The following is an 18,572-nucleotide window of genomic DNA, read 5'->3' as shown; positions in this document are numbered from 1 at the left end:
AAAAGGCAGCTAGTTGTGACGTAACGCCGACCTCTCACCTCGTCAACGGTTTAAATAAAAAGTACCATCTGGTTAAAAAGAAAAGCCATTTTCGTTGTTGAACTGCACTTAAAACATTTGCTTTGCACTCTGTCCATGACTGAAAACTGGCGGACCACCATCACTCATGTGCCCACCTCCAACTCGTCACTCGAGTCGTTGTCGTCTTTGCACAGTCCACATGCACCTGTGACTCACGTAGACTTTCCGTGTTCCTGCAGGAACATCTAAGAAGACGCATGTTTGCCGCGGATGCGAATTGCTGTATGTAGCGTGTAAAACAGTTTGCTATGCTGCACGAGGTCGTGCGTCGTAACCGAAAACTCGGTTTTTAAAGACTGCTTACTTCATTGTGTTTTAACCTCAGTTGTAAAGGATTGTTTTAAAGATCCCATGGGATACCCCTCGCAAACCGTTTCACACGCTGCATATGGCGACTCACCTCCGCGAGAAACATGCCTCTATGAACAGTTAACGTGGCTCAGAATTGTATGTGGCCTCTACGACAGACGAACATAAATGACGCCGTTTTTTCTGTGTTGTCGCGTCCGAATTCATGGGCGTGGCTCTGTGAGTTGTCGTCGTATCCAATGGTCTTGGAGTTGGTGGGAGTGGCTCCTCCCTGCGTGCGCCATAGGTGTCTTACTTGTCGGCGGCTTAGTGAATCTTTCCATGGGTGTCTTGCCTTAGTGAATTATATATATAGATTGCTTATTTTTGAAGACCAAGTAGCAAATCAGCAGCAGATTCACATTTCTCTGAATAATCTGGCGAGCAATTCACGGGAGTGCAGTGAAGTGGGAAGGTGAATCGTGACAACTCAGATTCCACGTGAGTGGAGCCTCGTATTGGCGCATGTGTGGTAACTGATAGGAATCGGTGGAATGTGTGCGTAATAAACGGGCGCACCGTGTGTGCGAAGGTCAAGTTGACGTCGCTTGAACGAAGAGCAGAATGGCCGCTTGCCCAAAACTCAGGCCTGTTATTAGATTTGCTTTTGCTTTTTCCTGCCTTATTGCCGGCTATTAAAAAGGGCGCCCCCTAGGGCTGGTGAGGTTTAAGTAAAGTTTCCAGTGAGATTAATCGGAATTCTGGTGAGGAACATTTGCCAACATTTGCTGCTGTGCGCACGTTCGCCCTTTACGATTTAGGATATTTTCTTGGTGATGTTTTGGACGCTTTAGGGGAGCAGGAAAACGACGAGCTATTTTAGGTAGAATGGCCAGTGAGACATTTTAAAAGATGGATGAAGCTAACGTGACTACTGAACACACCCATTCAGTATGGACAGTCGAGAGGGTCTCGACAGGCTGCAGCCCAGAATGAGGTGGACAGCAATACCCAGCCGGCCCAGTTAAATGAGACGGGACCGAAGAGTACACGCCACCCCTCTGTCTCTGTCACAGTCCTGTCGTCCAGGCCCTCTTCTTGAGTTCAGCTCAGAGATGCACACCCAGGGAGCAGGTCCATAGTCCCTCCGGACGCCGTCTGAAGAGTTGATGCCAATTCTGCAGGAATGCCTTATCCGAGTAATAAGCTTGATTTTTATACAGCACCCTTCATGAGCCGTCTCGGTGCTTCTTAGCGAAGAGTACTGTGTTCGGTCCTGCTGGCATTCGGCCCCCTCGACTGGCATGCCAGAAAGCAGCATCCGTCTGTCTTGTCCGTCTGTCTGTCTCCTTAACTCGAACTCACGCGGCTTCATGGCAGTTTCGTGTGTGCGTGTGTGACGTTGACATCTGTGCAGGTGTGTTCCCGCTCTGTCGGTCTCCCAAGCCAACTTCTTAACGCCAGGCTGCCTCCGCACAAGTTGCCAAGACCGTAGCGTATTGTGCTGTGTCCTCCCTTCCCTCCCCTTCCCCAGTCTCTTGTCGTTCTGGTCTCTGTGCTCCCTGCAGGTCCTGTCGCCCCCCTAACCTGTTTGCCATTTTTTTTTTCCTTGATACGTTTGGCCAACCAGCCTAGCGGCCCGTCGTGCCACAGGGTGCCAGCGGGCGAGAGCTGCGGTGCCATACCTTTCCACGAGACTGTCTGAGACGCACAAGCTTCTTTCAGTCCGACGTTGTTGCAGGTGGATGATAGCAACCAAAAACAAAAAACGATTTGCCATTTTCAACACAAAAGCTGTAGCAAAAACCTGATAGTCGTCTCTGGAGACAAAAAGAAGAAAACAAAAGCCTCAAGAGCTGTCCATGAATGCTTCGTGTACAGTTTTTATTTTTGTATGATTCAGCTTGTTGGGTTGGATTTATTTTATTATTGCTATTATTATTATTAATATTCATATTGTTTTTGTACATACTGTAATGTTTGATTGTAAATTATCGATTCTATATTGGAAAAGCAAAATGAAATTTTATTTGGTCCGGAAGAGTTTTATCTTGGGGTAAAAATGAAAAAGGCTTCTGTTGAAGGAAAGAAAAAAAAACAAAAAGGACAAAAAAAAAAGCTTTGCTGCACTCTGTCTGTCCTTCAGTGTTCTTCTGTCTTTGTCAGTCCATCCTACCTTTTCTTTCTTTCTTTCTTTCTTTCTTTCTCTCCGTCACACTGTCATAGTTCCTCTGTCAAGCAGACATGACCCAGACGTGTTGTGCCGCTGAAGCATTTGATGACAATAACAGACAAATAAATGACAAGGTCTCCTTCGCTACCCCCAAACCCGAGTCCCCCACCATGGGGTGTCACTAGGCCATCTCATTTACTCTGTCCCCTCCCCCCCTCGGTCTCTTGTCTGTCACCCTCTGCCTTTCTCTCCTTTTCTTCCCTCACCATTTCTCTCTTTTCTTAACCTCCTTTATTTGTGGCTTCCTTGATGCTTCCTCCTCCCCGGATTCTGTTGTTTCTTCAATGTAAATTGATATTATATACAGAAACTAGACAATTGGGACACTGTAGAAATTCTCTGACCAATATGAACTATGAAAATGTGTAACAACTTGCTTCTGCTTTGTTTCGTTCTTTAAAGTCTGACCCTGTGGAGCTGGCGTGGGGGAGGGGCCGGGGGAGTCGGGCCCCCGAGGTAGCAAATTGGCATTCATGCCAGTGGATTCAATCAGAAATACAAATTTCACACCACTTTAGTTTGTTTGACATTTTCTTTCTTAAAAAGAAAAAAAAAACACTAAAACACGGGGAGAGAAGACAATTAAAATGCCCGTTGGACCGGCCTGCCGGCTGCCTCGGTGAATTGAGGCGTCACACATCTCCAAAATGGAACTGCTGCCTGCCAGACGTTACATCCGAGGTCAGCCAGTCCACACGTACCGTTCTGCAGGGCTCTTTGTGTCGGTCAGCTACCCAGACGTCCGCATATCCGCTCGACTGGAGGATTTTCGGCTGTAGTTTTCATCTTGATTCGGTTTTGAGTGTCGCTCTATGGATAACATTTTCTGAGCTGACTTGTTGCTAGCAGACCTCTTGTCACCAAGCTGGTGAAGCTTAGGACCACAACTGACTACAGTCGGCCCGCCTTCTTCACGGGTTTGGCTTTGACCCACAGTGGTTTTGAAATTATTATAAAAAACAAAAAAAAATCCTGAATATTCTTGGAAGAGAACATTTGAAATTCCCGCATGCAGCACAAGAAACAAACATGGCGTACCCAAGCCCAGCCAACCCTCAGGCTCGGTGTATCAGCCCCGTGTTTGCTTCTTTACGCTTTTATACAAATCCCGAGGGGCTGTGTTTTTTGCACATCCACAGGGGAGGTTGGTCCTGAAAGCATACGCCAGCGGATAAGGTGGGCCGACCTGCATTTCCTCCATTTCATGATGCACTGGTTACTCCCGAATAACACTGCCAGCCAACTGCTTACCCGCTCCTGAACTCGGGTGAAGCTCATCTTGTAGATCCAACCCTGCACGCTTTTCCTCTTTTCCCTCCCCTTATTTCAGCTGTCTAAATTGTAGATGAAAGGTAACAATTTTGCATTCATCAATTATCGACTCAGCTGAAGGGTTGGGAAGAACAAACGATGGGTGAGGTGCCAGGCCACCATTAGTCAGATGTGTTGGTTTGGTGTAAACGGCCCTCCAGTTCCTTGAAGCAGTGTGATCGGGTGATCCTGTGGTCAGCATTCATACTGGAAATCTTTGGGGGTCCGGGATGGGATGGATGTTCTTTATTTCACAGTAAACGAAGGACTAAACATATTTATAAAACACTAGGGGGCTTCGCTCGCTAACCCCTGGGTCAGTGCCTGTCTGCGGTCCTGCACACTCACGTATGGGGATGTGGATGTACAATTTAAAGAGATTTTGATTTTCATTTAAATTGTTACATTTGCATCAACGCGGCGTATAACTGCCCGTGAGTGAATTTCGTTTCTTTCTCTCTATTAAATAAAACGACTTTTTCGAATGTTTGGCCCCGAGATTCGTTAATTGTCTTTGCCAAAACTATTCTCATGGGAAACTGTTAACGTTTTAATACGAACGGCGTATCAAGATCTCCTTTGGTGTCTGATGTTATCCCGTGAAGATGAACTACATGACCTTTCGTGGATACGTCCTTCTCCCTACAGTACTTTGGGCAGAGGAAAACTGGACGGTGTTAACGGTTGTAGATATTCTTCGTGAGATTGTAAGTTGATGTTTTCACCTTCCGCACCATCACCACCAGCTGTTTCAGCAGAGTCTACTGATACGCATTTAATTTGCCGTGTAACCGATCAACAATTTTCATGTTAATTTGTGTGACTTCATCATTTCTCTATGCTAGGATTGGCCGTGTACTCATTTTTTCTGTTGATAATCCTTTTGGGATGAAATTCTTCAGTAAGATTTGGGCATAATGCGTCTTCTTTAATCGGGAACTTAAAGTGAGGATAATGTTACAATTTATATGAGTTGAGAGAGCAGGAACTGAGTCTGACAAAAGCATTCAGACGAATGAGAGGATGGTGGTCTTACTGAGAAACGCACTATATAAATGTAATGAATTATTATTATTATTATTGTTTGAAAATGGTTGAAAGAATCTCACGGCAATATTCTCGTCTCGCGGGACTTGAATCTTTTCCAAAAAGTCTCATCTCGTCTCCTAAAAAGTCTTGTCGCATCGAAAGATTTTATTATATAATAGACAAGAAGGTTCATATCTGGGCTCAGGATCTCCTCAGTGCCTGAAGTGAAAACAAGTAAGCGGCAGGTTTTTTGGCTTCTTTGTCTTCCTCGTGATGCATTTCAAATTGTACACGATTTTGTAATCGAGTGGGGGCTTTGTCTCCTCAGAGGTTCTCCATGACGTACGTACGTTAGATCAGAGTGCGGTGGTGGTAGTGAGGTTGGGGTTCCCTTTTGGAGGGTCGATCAGGATGTTTTTTTGTAAATTTGAAATGAGAGCGGCCCACGGAGTTGGATTTTGAGAAGGATCTGCTAGTAGGCCGTGTGGCGAAGAGTGGAGTAAAGCCAGCACATCTGCTTCAGACACTGGACGGCCTGTCGGATGTGCAGTTTGTTATACAAAAGATGGAAACGTAACGCAAAAGAAACACGCGATTTGTAATCTTTTATAAGTAACTATATACCGTATTTAGTTCACTTTTGTTGTAATGGAACTAAATTACTTTTAAAGTAACATTCCCAACACCGTTCATCGTGTATTTATTTTTCTGGTTTCTGAGTTTGGAAAGAATATCTGGCAGATATTTCCGCTCCTCCATCCAAGCCATACGTCTCTACTTGCAAGACAAGTTTGTTATAAGCGATTCCCAGATTTCCACTAGGAGAGCTGACGCGGAAAAAGGTGGGACACAAAATGTGCAAGAGGAAGAGTAAGGACAGATCCAGCATGTTCTACAAGTCCCCGACAATGAGGTCAAACTGTAGAGTCCGCAAGGGTTTGCGTCACTCGCCTAACCCTGTATGATCTCTGCACCTGACTACTGAAGAGCTTAAATCAAGGAGTACATCAAAAAAAACACAGAAAACAAAATAAATAAATGGTGCGCACCCTCTAAAAAACGACCCGTACAAAGCTCAAGTACGAGTGGGCAGCAAGGCCAGAAATCCGTCGTCTTGTATAATCAAAAACTGCTGTTTTCTTCAGTAGATGCCGGTTTAACACTATGTAGACTCGGAGAAGTATTTTTTAATAAGTAACAGATGCAGTACTCACCAGTTAGAACATGAGAACAATCCGGACGAGAGCAGGCCGTTCAGCCCACAAAGCTCACCAGTCCCGTCCACTCATTTCTTACAAATAAACATCAAGTCCCTAACGTCTTACTGTCTACCACACTACTTGGTCGCGTATTCCAAGTGTCTGCCATTCTTTGTGTAAAGGAAAACTTCCTAATGTTTGTGTGAAATTTCCCCTTCACAAGTTTCCAACGGAGCCCTCGTGTTGCTGGTGAACTCATTTTGAAGTCCAAGTCTCGATCCACTAGACTAATTGTGCAGCTCTTACTCGTTGAAATGCTGTGCTGCTCGAGCAGACGTGACGGACCCGAAGTGCAGATTTTCTCTCACTTGTTCATATTGGGGATGTTGGGGGGTATTTGCATATACTTTTCAGACATACATATATATATATATATTTTTTTTTTAACATAACAAATGTACTACCGATTGTGCACACTGGCGTGCCTCTGATTCGTCTAAATGCTTATGTTATGTCAATGCCCCGTTCCTATTACATACAAAGGTGACCCCTAACCCAGTAGTGGAAACCCATAACCCATTTTGGGGCACAAGCCATAGTTTAAGAAACTCTGATCTAATTGGATCAAAAACCCGCTTCACGTTTTGAGGTCTGTTTTGCATACTCGATGATGTGAACTCAAGATGTCAGCTGTTGTGGTGACGTAGCCATTTCTAAACCCCACGAACAGCAGGACATCTTCAGTCATAAACACCACAAGAAGTAAAACTGAGCTAAATGAGAAGCGATACCTGAAGTTTAATTGCTGGGCTCCCCGTTTCCTGTCGGACCGCCAGTTCTTCACGTGACCTTCGGTGTTGCTCTGTTCCCGTGTTGTTTTTGGTCGGCCATTGTTTTTGTGGGTCTGGGATGTCGTTTAGGCCTTCGGTACTCGGCCCCCTTTCTGTCTGCCATAGAGGCCTTTCTGGTTAACTCCGGCCAGGCTGGCACTATTGGAGTGTGTCGGCCCAAACTCTCACCTCCCCGCTGCATTGGCGAGAGCTGACCTCGGATGTAATGCCAACCTGGCGCCTGCCTGTAACCGAGCAGAGCTGCTGGTGTTTCTCGGCCCCCAATGCCCCCCCCAAAACGACGTGTTCTTGTGTGACCGGGTGGGCCAAAGAGGTCACAGCTGAGTGTGTTTGATTCTCCCAGTGTGAGTCTGAAAAGCAAGAAGACGGCACCCCACGGGCACCTGAATTTTGGGTTGTTATTTAATTGGATTCCCAAGTGATTTAAAAATGATAAAATAATTCCCCATCACACATGAGCCAGTGGGCCCTTTGGCACCATAATGCTCTGCTCTTGTCACACAATTAAAGTTAATGGGAGTGAGGGAAAGTCGAGTGTGGAAATTCAGTTGAGTTTGGTGTAAGCCGCTTTGAAAGAGCGAAAAGAGAGCCCACGTGTGCATGCCTGGCAATTCCAATGGAGCAACACCTGGCAGGTTTTAAGGAAAGGATTTCAGGATGAATCTGCGAAAAGGCCATGAATACAACCGAATAAGCATTTGACCTTCTCTACCCCATCAGACTGGCATCAATGTTCCTATGCAATGAAGCTGGATGAACTTTTCACGACAAGATAGTGCCAAGATGTTGGTGCAGCAGGCAGCCGACCTCCCTGAAGGTGCTTGGACCCACTTGTTGGCCTGAATGGATTTCCTTAACAGATTGGGATGTCTTCGCAGAATCCAAACAACATGTGTCTCCTTCCACTGGTCAACGATAGCTGCCAGATTTCGGTGAGCCTGACGATGGCAAGGGAGGATGAGGGGATGAATGGATGTAACTGTACATTTGGTAGTAGGATGGTTTCTCACACAGGAAGACAAGTATGACTGCCTTGGTCCAGTACAAGGCTTCTCCAGCCAGTGGTAATGGACAGGAACCAAGGCTGCAGCATCACAGAGCACACATTCTTCATAACAGGGCACCATGCCAGGCATGAGAATGCTTTTCAGATTACCTGTGCTGCAGCTCCACGTGACACCACCATAATGGACATTGCTGCTGTGACTTAAGTGACAACGCAGAACCTGAACATCTGGTCATGGTGTCACAGGAGGTGATGTATCATCTTATAGTGGATCTAACTAGATCTGAACAAAGGCTGAAGCTGATTAACTTCAAAATACCGCCATCTTGATGGTCAGCTTTGGTCCTCATGCTCGTCCGGGTTCAGAATTTTATTGCATAACCTCCTGGAGTTGAGTAGCTTACACCTTTTGTTATGGGGCACCTCGAGGCTGGGCCGACTACAATAAGATGTACAACTTTTATATCTCCACGTGATTTGATGGGATGAGGTGAGACCCACCCCATAAGAGCTCGGTCCCAGAGCCCAAGTCTTCCTCTCTCCCTTGGCAACATTTTTTTTTTTTAAACAATCCAACGCCTACTCATGAAGGACCAAGTGAAACTTCAGACTGACCGTTGTGTTTTTCTGTCACTGAGAGGAGTCCCATATTCTGGACAGGGTCAGCTTGTCCTCAGTTTACTGTCAAGCTGCCAGTTTATCATAACCCAAATTTGCGGATTGGAGCGTATTAGAAATTAGTAGTCTTTCACTTTTTTTCTTCCATTTATTTACTGTTTTATTAAAACAGATAACTTCATGATGAACACATTCAGGCATAGAATGGATCAACTTATACACTGAACCGCTGGCTCCTCCGTCATTCACGTCTCAGAGTGAATTGGCATCTGGGTAAGGAAATGGGATGGAAATAGAAACTGTGGCTGTTTAGGAATAAAAAGGCTTTTGGATCACACAAATATTGCTCGCACAATGATGGCTTCAGAGCAACAACTGACCCCTAACTGAAAAACCTGTAGCCACTGCGGCCATCGAGGAGTGACCGAGAGTGAGTGAGTGAGTGAGTGAGGACTGCTGCTTTCTGTGGCTGGAGGGATAATAAGAGGTTAGCGGGGAGGTTGGGGGGGCTGCACTCATACAGCGCGTCGCTGTACCCACCACACCACAAACCCCCTCAGGATCCCAAATTGGGACTCAACGGTGGACACCTCAGTACCCCATTAGTTTGAATGGAGTGGAACAGCGTGAGGTTTTATTACAGTGGCTGGAGTGCCAATCCTGCCACCAACCCCCAAGTTCTCCCTGCAAGCTCAGTGGAAAATTTCATTTTTGTTAGGCAATTTTACATTCGTTTTATTTTTTTATAAAGAGATTTGAGAATAAAGTCAATAATTTTACATAAAACACTTGGACCTTTTGTTTCTTGCTTTACTATTTTACACTTTAATGACTAACGTTTCTTGTTTTCTTTTTCTTACCAGAAGCTAACTAAATATGACCGGTCTTGTGTCAAAATAAAGAAGCAGTCTACTCGGCAGCAGAACCTTTCATCGTCACCCTGGCACATTTGTGAAAAAAACATTAAAACAATCGACTTGGTAATATTATTATTACTAGGACACTTAGATTGTAAAGTTACGTTTAGAAGTACGCCTCAGATCTACTTCAGAACCCGTTAGAAACTCCACCGGACTTTGGACGCGTACGCTCCTATTCGTTGGTTGCTCTGCCAATGACGAGTCGCTCTAACGGAGGCCAATAAATCGTTCACGTTGCCCCCGGGGAGGGCAGGTGTTACAGTAAGGACAGAACCTGTTAATAACGCGTCGAAAAATTCAAATTCATTAACGGTCGCCCTCCGCCTTGTGTATCCAAATGGACGTTACGTTAAATTTATTTCGAGACTCCCTTAATCCGCCCAAAAATCAGCAGAAACGACGCAGTCAAGCGCGTCTCGCGTGTGAACTGAACAAAGCGGCAACATCATCGCCAGGGTAGCCAGACGTGACAGACACTTTACAGCCCAATCACAGTCACGATCCCGCCCAATCTTACAAAAGCGAGTCCGGCATTGGTTAATCCATTTCAATTGCCACCCAAATACACCTTCCTACACCTAATCTGTAAACGTCACTCGTCTGATTGGCCAATTGGTTTCTAATTTGCATGTTTGGACGGCCGATAAGTTTATTGGGCACAATTCACAGAGCGCAGCTTTTAAATGGATTTTCTTAAATGGCGAACAGTAAAATAAATATGACGAGACAGTTTGGCTCATCGTGTTGCATTTTTTGATTAATCATTGGGTAGCAGCAACGGTGACTTGCAGGTCATTGGTTGAATGCACAGTACCAATCTGTGAAAGTAACGGATCTTAAATATTTAACTGAAGGAGGCCGTGTGACGTTTCAGGTTTCGAGGACTAAACTACACGTGGAAATGTAAACAGACATTGTAATCCTTACAAATTCATGCACAGTTTCAAGAAAAAAAATTCTAAAATTGGGGAACAGACCCAAACAAGCATTTTCACGCACAAGATATTTAAATAGTCCAGCTGATCGTGAAACCACCCAATCTGGCAACCGTGTACAGTCAGCCCATCAGCCGGTGTTAGCCCGAAGTGACGTCGGTCCTCCTGAAGCCGCACGTGCTTTTATTGTCCTGCAATGGCGCGAAGTTTATCTGTGCGCGACCGGAAATGAGTTCTTCCCGCCTTGGAAGGAGGAGAACGCGAGGGGATCTCACCTGAACGCGCGCCCGCCCGGTCGAAATACCGCAAGAGGGCGGCACCTGGCCTGTCGTCGGCGTCTTGTTTCACACAGTGTGTTCCTCGTGGATTCTTCGCACCCACTTGCCGGTCTTCAACGTTTAATGTGTTTCATGACAAAACCACGTCGGGAAAAAAAACGGTAAACTTTTATCAGGAACCCTTTTAAGTTATTCATACGTAATTAATATTGGGGTATAAATGTGTATGCTTTGATAGCGCTATGCGAAGTGCGTCTCGTTAAGCAAACCGTTGGAGTTGCAGGCGGCGCCGGCTCTTGCAGTTTTGTATTGCTAGTGTTGCAGTGCCACCTACTGGTAAACGTACGTACTGGCTCATTGGTTTGAATGGTCCGTCCTTCCTTCCATTTTCAACACCTGTTTACTCCAACTGTGGAGTTTCCTGCAAATCGCTCCAGTGGCGCTGAACAATGGCCGACCGTGCGCTCTGTGAAAAGACAGTTTGTCCTTGGGGACTAATAAAGTAGGTAAAAAAAAAAACCATCAAAAATCCTGGCAGCATCAGATGGGGATGGGGGGCACACACTGCCACACGTCTCAGTTTCTGAGTCACAGTCGCCAGTCAGCCAGGCCTTCATGTTTTGGGGATGAGGAAGGATGCCAAAGTATTGTGGGCAGCGGACGCTGACTTCCAAACCGTGCCAGGATTTGAGCACAGGGCCATGGAAGTGCAATACAGCAGCTCGGGGCACCATGCTGCCCACCTTGTACAGTAACCGCCCGCAGTAGCTCACCGAGGGACCCAAAGCCTGGCACATTTAACCTGGCTGGGTTTAAACTCTGGGACTATAATAACTTGTAAGCATTTCAAACGCTCGGACGTCTGGAATGTAGCGCCTCACAAAGCCTGTCGTCACCGTCATATTGGCAAGGACAAGCGGGACGGAGCAGCTCCTGCCAGTCTATGGGTTGTGTGTGGCATGCCAGTTCACCCGCTCACTGAATGTGCTTTTAAAACATTGAATATTCCAGGTGATGGTAATGCAGAATGACTGCAGCCCCAACCGAGCAGCAACCCAAAAAAAATAATAATTGTGTTGTAGATTTCATTTTAATTGGATATATTTGCCATTTCTGCCCACCATTCTACACTCACTAGCCCATAATGGCAAAGTGAAAACCATGTCTTCTGAAAGGTTTGTAAACGTTTTCAAAATCAAAACCTGAAATCTCTTATTCCTAGGTGTAGTCGGACCCTCCAAATTGTCCTTGTGTGCCTCCTGTTTGCTTTCATTCTCCTCGAGACGTGACTTGAGTCCAACGGTGGCACATTGAAGTGACTGGATGTCATTTAGAAAGGCACGCCTGTCCCTGTGTATGGAAGGCCCCAGAATTCACACTGCGTGTCAGAATAAAAACCAAGCCAGGAAGTCCAAGGAACTCTCTGTGGACCTCTGCGATCAAATTGTGGCGAGGCAAAGATCACGACAAGGGGACCAAACGGTTTCTAAAGCTTTGAATGTTCACAGGAACGCAGCAGCCTCAATAATTAGGAAATGGAAGAAGACTGGAAATATTCGGACTCCTAGAGTTGAGTAACTGGGTTTAAAAGGGCACGAGGCCACCAGGAACCCAGTGGTCACTCTAACAGAGAGCTAGAAGTCATCTGCTGAGGTGCGGAAACATGTTGGAAGAGCAACCATCTCAGTAGCACTCCATCAATGAGGCCATTATGGCGCAGTGGAGTAAAAGGCTTTTAAAGAACAGCGAGAACATGACGAAAAAGACCCTTCAGTCTGATGAGACTAAAGTTGAACGCTGGGCAGAACTCCAAGCGCTATGTCTGGCCAGGACCAGGCACTGCTTATCACCTACCAAATACCAACCCTACAGTAAAACATTGCGGTGGTAGCATTGTGCTCTGGGGGCATAGAGACTGGTCAGAATTGGAGGAAGGATGAACACAGCCAAATACAGAGAGGTCCTTAAATAAAACCTAATCCAGTGTGCACGCCACCACAGACTGGGGCGACCGATCATTATCCACAGCACAATGACCCAAAGCACACAGCCAATACAACACTGCAGTGGCTTCAGGACGAGTCTCCGAGAGGCCTAAACCCAAAAGAACAGTGGACAGTGAAGAGACTTACTTGAAGATGGCAGTTTACTGATGCGGCCCATCTAATCTAACTGAGCTTACGAGGATCTGCCAGGAAGAACGGGATAAACTGGCCAAATCAAGGTATGCAAAACTTACACTCCAAGACTTGAAGGTGGAATTGGGGGGACTCCTAAAAAGTGTGCAAGGGTCAGAATGCTTACATGAAGGTGAGCTTTCCATTTTTTTTGATTTGGAATAAATTTGCGAACCATTCTGAAAACACATTCTAACTTTGTCATTATGGGTTGTTGAGTGTAGTCTGAGGGGCACAAATGTCAAACATATCGATTTAAAACTAAATCTAAATCACAAAAGTGTGCAGAACGTAATTCTGAATAAAGTTTGAATACTTTCTAAATCCGCTGCAAATGGATGAAAGCTTTGTTCATGTCAACGCTAAAGAAGTATAACAAGAGAGGCCCCCGATGTTAAAATATCTGCTCTGTCCCCATTTCGCTCCCCTGCTCTGGTTGTTTAATCAAAAAGCGCAGTTTTCAAACCTGGCGATGAGCGGACTGGAGGGCATAACATCAATACGAGGGGCCATTCGAAACTGATTGTGACCGCCTAATATTCATTTTCGCACCCGAGATCACCATTTCACAACTTGTACTCCACAATACCATCACACAGTTGACACGAAAACTACTGCGTCACGTCTGAGCTGTAAGGACCCCTAATAGCTGTTCAAAGCATGCGCCTGAATATTAGAGTGCAATAAAAAAAAAACGCTTTGGTTCGTTGAAAAGAGTGATGCGCTATTAATATTTCGAAGCTAATTTTCCTTTTTGGTTCGTAAAACAAGTAACTTTGAACAAATGGAGAGCTTGACGCAGGAGGATCATTTGCTGTTCTCGCCTGTGGTCGCGCTCAGGCAAGTTGTAAGACAGCTTGGGAGAGGCCCGCCAATTTTTTGGAAGTTTGAATGGCAGAGGTAAGGCGTTTCATAATCGCACTGCAGCGTTTGTTTGTTTTTTGTTGGTTATGGCTGGGAGAACAAACCATAGGTCTTCAGAAAATTGTTTAATAAGATACGTGTTTGATTATGAAGACGTTGCATTATGGGTCAGCGTCAGTTACTCTCTTAAAGGTTAAGATTTCATACTCTGAAGACGTGTTGTGGTGCCCTTAACTCGTCACCAGTTTCAGCAGTACTAGTAGAAATGGGGTGAATTACCATCGTAATTACGAGGAAAACCGTTAGCTCTTGTTTACTGGGCTACATTGAGGGGGCACAAGGGTAACTGTCCACCTGAAAGAGAAACTCGACGACAAAGCCCGACAGAGTGACAGGCCCAGAGACCTCGGCCAGCTAGACACAGCTGGTCATCCTGTAGTGAAGTCTGTGCTCGCCGTCCAGTCCGATGATTCCAAGGCTCCCAGTATCCGAGATGCCGTTTCCATACCCAGGAGAGCAGCCTGGCAGTAGAGCATTGGCACCAAGTTCCATAACAGAATGCAGAGAGGAGGGTTAGTAACTGTGTATAATTGTTGTATTAGTTATATTTATGTACAAGTGATTGACAAACTGAGATGTCAAATGCGCAACCTTTCTGCAGCTCGAGTTAGGGTATGCCAGGCCAGGCCAGTTCTTAAACTTTTTTGGGGTGACTGGGACAACAGCGATGCTCCGTGGGGTCATTTCTGCCGTCATTTTCTATAAAGATCCCACAAAAGGCCGAGGTGATTTTGTACCCCGTGTTCTGAATGGTGCTGAGCTGGACTAGCAGATATTATTGTCTATTAGTACAGTTTATTCATTCTTTACGTTTAGGTGGCGCTTTTCTCACTACTTAAAGCACTTTGCAGTGTGAGGTGGGAGCCCTTCAGACCCCACTAATGTGTACTGCCCACCTGGATGATGCGACGGCAGCAGTCATTTTTGCACCAGTACACACACTACACACTAGCTGTTAGGTGGTGGTCAGAGATAAATAGCCAATTAAAGGCAGGGGATGATTAGAGGGGCAGAATGACCAGGCCATGGTGGGCAATTTAGCCAGGACATAAGGGTGCACCCTGCTTTTTATGAAGGATGCCCAGGGATCATTCACAGGACTGCCCCATTTTTACAGCTCAGTGACCTCATCACTGCACTAGGGGCATTGGGATCCACGCTCAGACCACAGGGTCAGTCGCCGTACCCTCTCCATCTGGGCGTTCTTTACTTGTTCATTAAGGTTAAATTGATCCAAAATCTTCAAAGAAAAAAATGAAAAGCCTTCTCCTGAGTTGTGACTTTTAGAAGAATTGTCTTCACAGTTCACTCCTGACGTTTTGAAAATTGTTGATCACAATAAGGTTTAGGTGTTTAGTTGAATTGTCGTCTTCATTTGGTCAGTTCAGCTTTGAAGTTCTCGGGCCGGTTGTATTCAGTTCATCTTCTTTTATTCTAATTGTTACATCCTGGTTTTTGTGTTTCTCCAGGCCACACTTTTTGTTTTTGTGATCTTAAATCATCACAAAGTCTTTTAAAAGATGTGGCTTCCCCAAAAATATGAATAAATAAAACAAACTTTTGCACATAAAATAATAAGAACTAAAATTGCAGTAATATGGATACGTTCAGTTTTGTGACTGGCAATCAGCGGAGACGTGTGGCAGCTGCCATGACGGCACTTGTGGGTGACCACCGCTCCGTGTCTGGGTGGTGAGCACATTTGGGGATCTGATGTGTCTCGTTGTTGGCTTAGTCTGTCTCTGGCTTTCAACGAGACCCCACTTTGGTGACACAAGTTACGCCAGTGCTGGTGTTGATCTGTGATTATGAATGATTTGTTGCTGAGGAGATTTCTGTAATAAACAATTGTTTTGGAAATGTTGTTGATTTGCCCTCTGAATCATCACAGTCTTACCTCGCTGTACATCTTTAAATCTAAACGCATTTGTAGGATTCTAGCTGTTTACATTTGAAATTGGCTTCATTGCTGAGCAGAGCAGCAATTTCTGATTCAGTGAAAGTGGGCTCATCAAGGACAGCGCAGACGTCGGCCACTCGTCCGAGGCAAGAAAACACTTGGGATCAGCTCAGCTCTCAGAAAATTCCTGCATGCTGCCTTTTCATTTGAAGTGCGTACAGTTGATATTACTTAGTTGGAATTCTTTGTATTGTATTTTTATTTTATTTATTTTTTTTAGAACTGTTAAAAATGGGGGAGGACATCAAGACCCTGGAGGAGGTGCACCGCTTGCTGGTCGACCTGATTTCCCGCGGCTTTCCTGGCAATGACTTGATCCCACTCATTGAGACAGACATTGAGACGCACACCATTTACCAAAACAACGAAAAGTCACTGGTGCAGATAATTAAAGGTACAGTATGACGTGGAGATCACAGGGCCGTGCAGCTGGCACACAAAACCTTCAGCTGCGACTCGACAAGACACTGGGCACCTCATCGCTGCACCCTGACCAGTTACAGTTTGGGTTTAAAGGCTGCAGGGAGGCCACCGTGGCATCATTGTGTTATTTATTAAAGGCGTTACATTCGCCGAGTAGCGCCATGCATAGGACAAAACTTCTACAATTAAAAAAGAGCTTATGTTTTAATCAAAAGGCTGCAAGAACAAATAGTTGAATCAAATTAAAATGTGAAACATTATGTTACAACTAGCTGTGTGAGCCCGTGCTGTAAAAAAGCCTGGGCTCCTAGAAACCACGGATTCTGGCACTTCAGTCAGTCAATCAATCAATCAATCAGTCAATCAATCAATCAGTCAGTCAGTCAGTCAGTCAGTCAGTCGCATCGCTTGTGTATCAGCAGCTGAGCGAGCTTCTCTTTTCTCAGTGATTTCACTTTGGTGACAGAGTCGCTTTCTTTGAGCTTTCAGGCTGTAGTCTCACACTTCCAGGCCCGGGACACAGACACACAGACACAGACGTTTATTTATATATATATATAAGATTTACATTTAGTCAGACTCCTGCAGGCCTGAGGACCACTGTCTGCTGGGGGTCTGTTTTAACAGCTGCCAGATCAGAGTGAATGTCGACTCTGTGTTTCTATAGATGTACGGGGTGACTGACCCACATTGATGTATGTGATTGAACAGGCGTTTTTGTCAGGAAGCTGCACATATAGTGGAGCGTGAACATTCAGGACCTTCAATGTTCTTCCATGGCCTGGTCCACCAATGCGCCATCCAGATCGATACATGCCTGAAGAAGAACCCAACTTGGAAAGGCATTCGCCACAAGAGCTGTGTTGGCATCGGCTCGCACACCCCTGGGCCTGCCTGCTGCCTTCTCTTGCAAAACAGGAGCACTGATGTCGAGTTTTGTGTTTATTCTCGCGGGCCACTGCCTCCAAACTCAAGTGCCATCCTCCATTTCACCACCGCACAGTTGTTTGTTGCGGAGTACAAAGGCACACAACATACCAGCTGCTCTAGTGACCCTCGATTCGCCGCTATTCTGTATTCGAACACAGCAGGGTTTGCCCGGTCCAGCACATCATTACTCCCATTCTCAGGCTACACAGTGATGCCAGTTTCGATACTTTGTGCAGTAGTTTAAAAGTTCCAGCCTGTGAAACGTCATATACATAAATATGGGCCCCTGTATATCTATCTATCTATCTGTATGTTATAACATATATAATCTGTGTGTATATGATTTGGATATTTAATCGTTTTAACATTTTAGCCTTTCAAGTTCCAATTTAGGAATTCCTCCGTCTACTCATTTTGGTGGCACATTTTCATGATGGAATCAGCAAACAGAAACAGATTAGCATTCCAGACTCGCTAAGATTCCCGTCTCGTGTCCGATGAAAGTTCTTTCCTCTTTTTGTAACGCTGAAGAAGTCAGTAAGTGATGAGTTGCAAGTCCCACTTGTGCCACCTTCTTCACAGGCCCTGTGACTTCCGCCTGAAAGTGCCGCACGACTCCGGGTTTTGTGACTTTTGTAGGAAATTCTTAACTTCAGAGCACAATTTTGCTTGGAAGGCGCATGTGTACCATGAAAGATACCAAACTTAACCTTTAACGTTCACAATACGTTTTTTTTAAAATGGACGTTAGAATTACCCGCCACCTTATTTCTTACAGGTCATTGTTTGCCATGTGGCTCTTGTCTTATTTTTATTTTTTATTTTCTTCAGAGTTTAATCAGTTTCAGGAGACCAAAGCCCAGAAGTCGCTGGCCGCCGAAGATGAGAGGCAGAAGAAGCAGCACGAGCTCCGAAGCATCGAGCGGTCCCTGCAGGAATTCCAGGCACAACATTTGGCTTTGAACTCCGAGGTTGAATATCCTTTTTGAATGTGGTGGGCAGTGAAGACCCTTTAGTTGACACACACCAATCACATCGCGACCCCGTGTCTATTCAGAATTGTTGAACCCGCTCAGCAGACAACAAAACAAAACACATTGAAATGTTCTTCAGCGAGTGACAGAAAGGTGTAACCGTCAGAGCGTCGACATCCTCACAGTAGGAGTGTCCACTGCTGTAGCGGCGCAGACTTAGTGCCCGTCCCCGGTGTGACATGTTGCGAAGCTGTCACCGGCACACAGCCCTGCGTCCTCGCATTCACGACAGTAGACGTCTGTTTCTTTGCACACTTTTCTTGTTTTTGTCTGTTGCTCGTCCATGAGAGGGCAAAATGCTAGTGTCTGATCACCTCGACTGACGTGCCCTTTGTGTCCTACCACGGCACAAGACGTAGTGACTTCACTTCTCCC

At 45.5% G+C, this 18,572-nt stretch overlaps 1 protein-coding gene across 5 annotated transcripts in view; it reads left to right on the top strand.

The window, feature by feature from the left end:
- spc24 (SPC24 component of NDC80 kinetochore complex) overlaps window positions 1-18,572 on the top strand; it is a 28,270-nt gene that overhangs the window by 2,737 nt on the left and 6,961 nt on the right. The window contains exons 1-3 of one of the 5 annotated variants that reach the window (XM_039772692.1): window positions 10,710-10,910; window positions 16,031-16,204; window positions 17,995-18,139. In XM_039772692.1, the coding sequence (XP_039628626.1) occupies window positions 16,042-16,204; window positions 17,995-18,139 (308 nt within the window). In that variant the 5' untranslated portion in view covers window positions 10,710-10,910; window positions 16,031-16,041. Of the gene's footprint in view, window positions 1-10,709; window positions 10,911-12,802; window positions 12,974-13,755; window positions 13,827-14,035; window positions 14,363-16,030; window positions 16,205-17,994; window positions 18,140-18,572 lie in introns of those variants that run through there. The other 4 variants (XM_039772694.1, XM_039772693.1, XM_039772691.1 and 1 more) reach the window with 4 other exon arrangements.

The sequence above is a fragment of the Polypterus senegalus genome, chromosome 12 (genome assembly GCF_016835505.1).
Source record: "Polypterus senegalus isolate Bchr_013 chromosome 12, ASM1683550v1, whole genome shotgun sequence".
Lineage (NCBI taxonomy): Eukaryota > Metazoa > Chordata > Cladistia > Polypteriformes > Polypteridae > Polypterus > Polypterus senegalus.
Note: the sequence above shows the minus strand (reverse complement) of the source record. Positions and strands in the feature narration are given on the sequence as shown.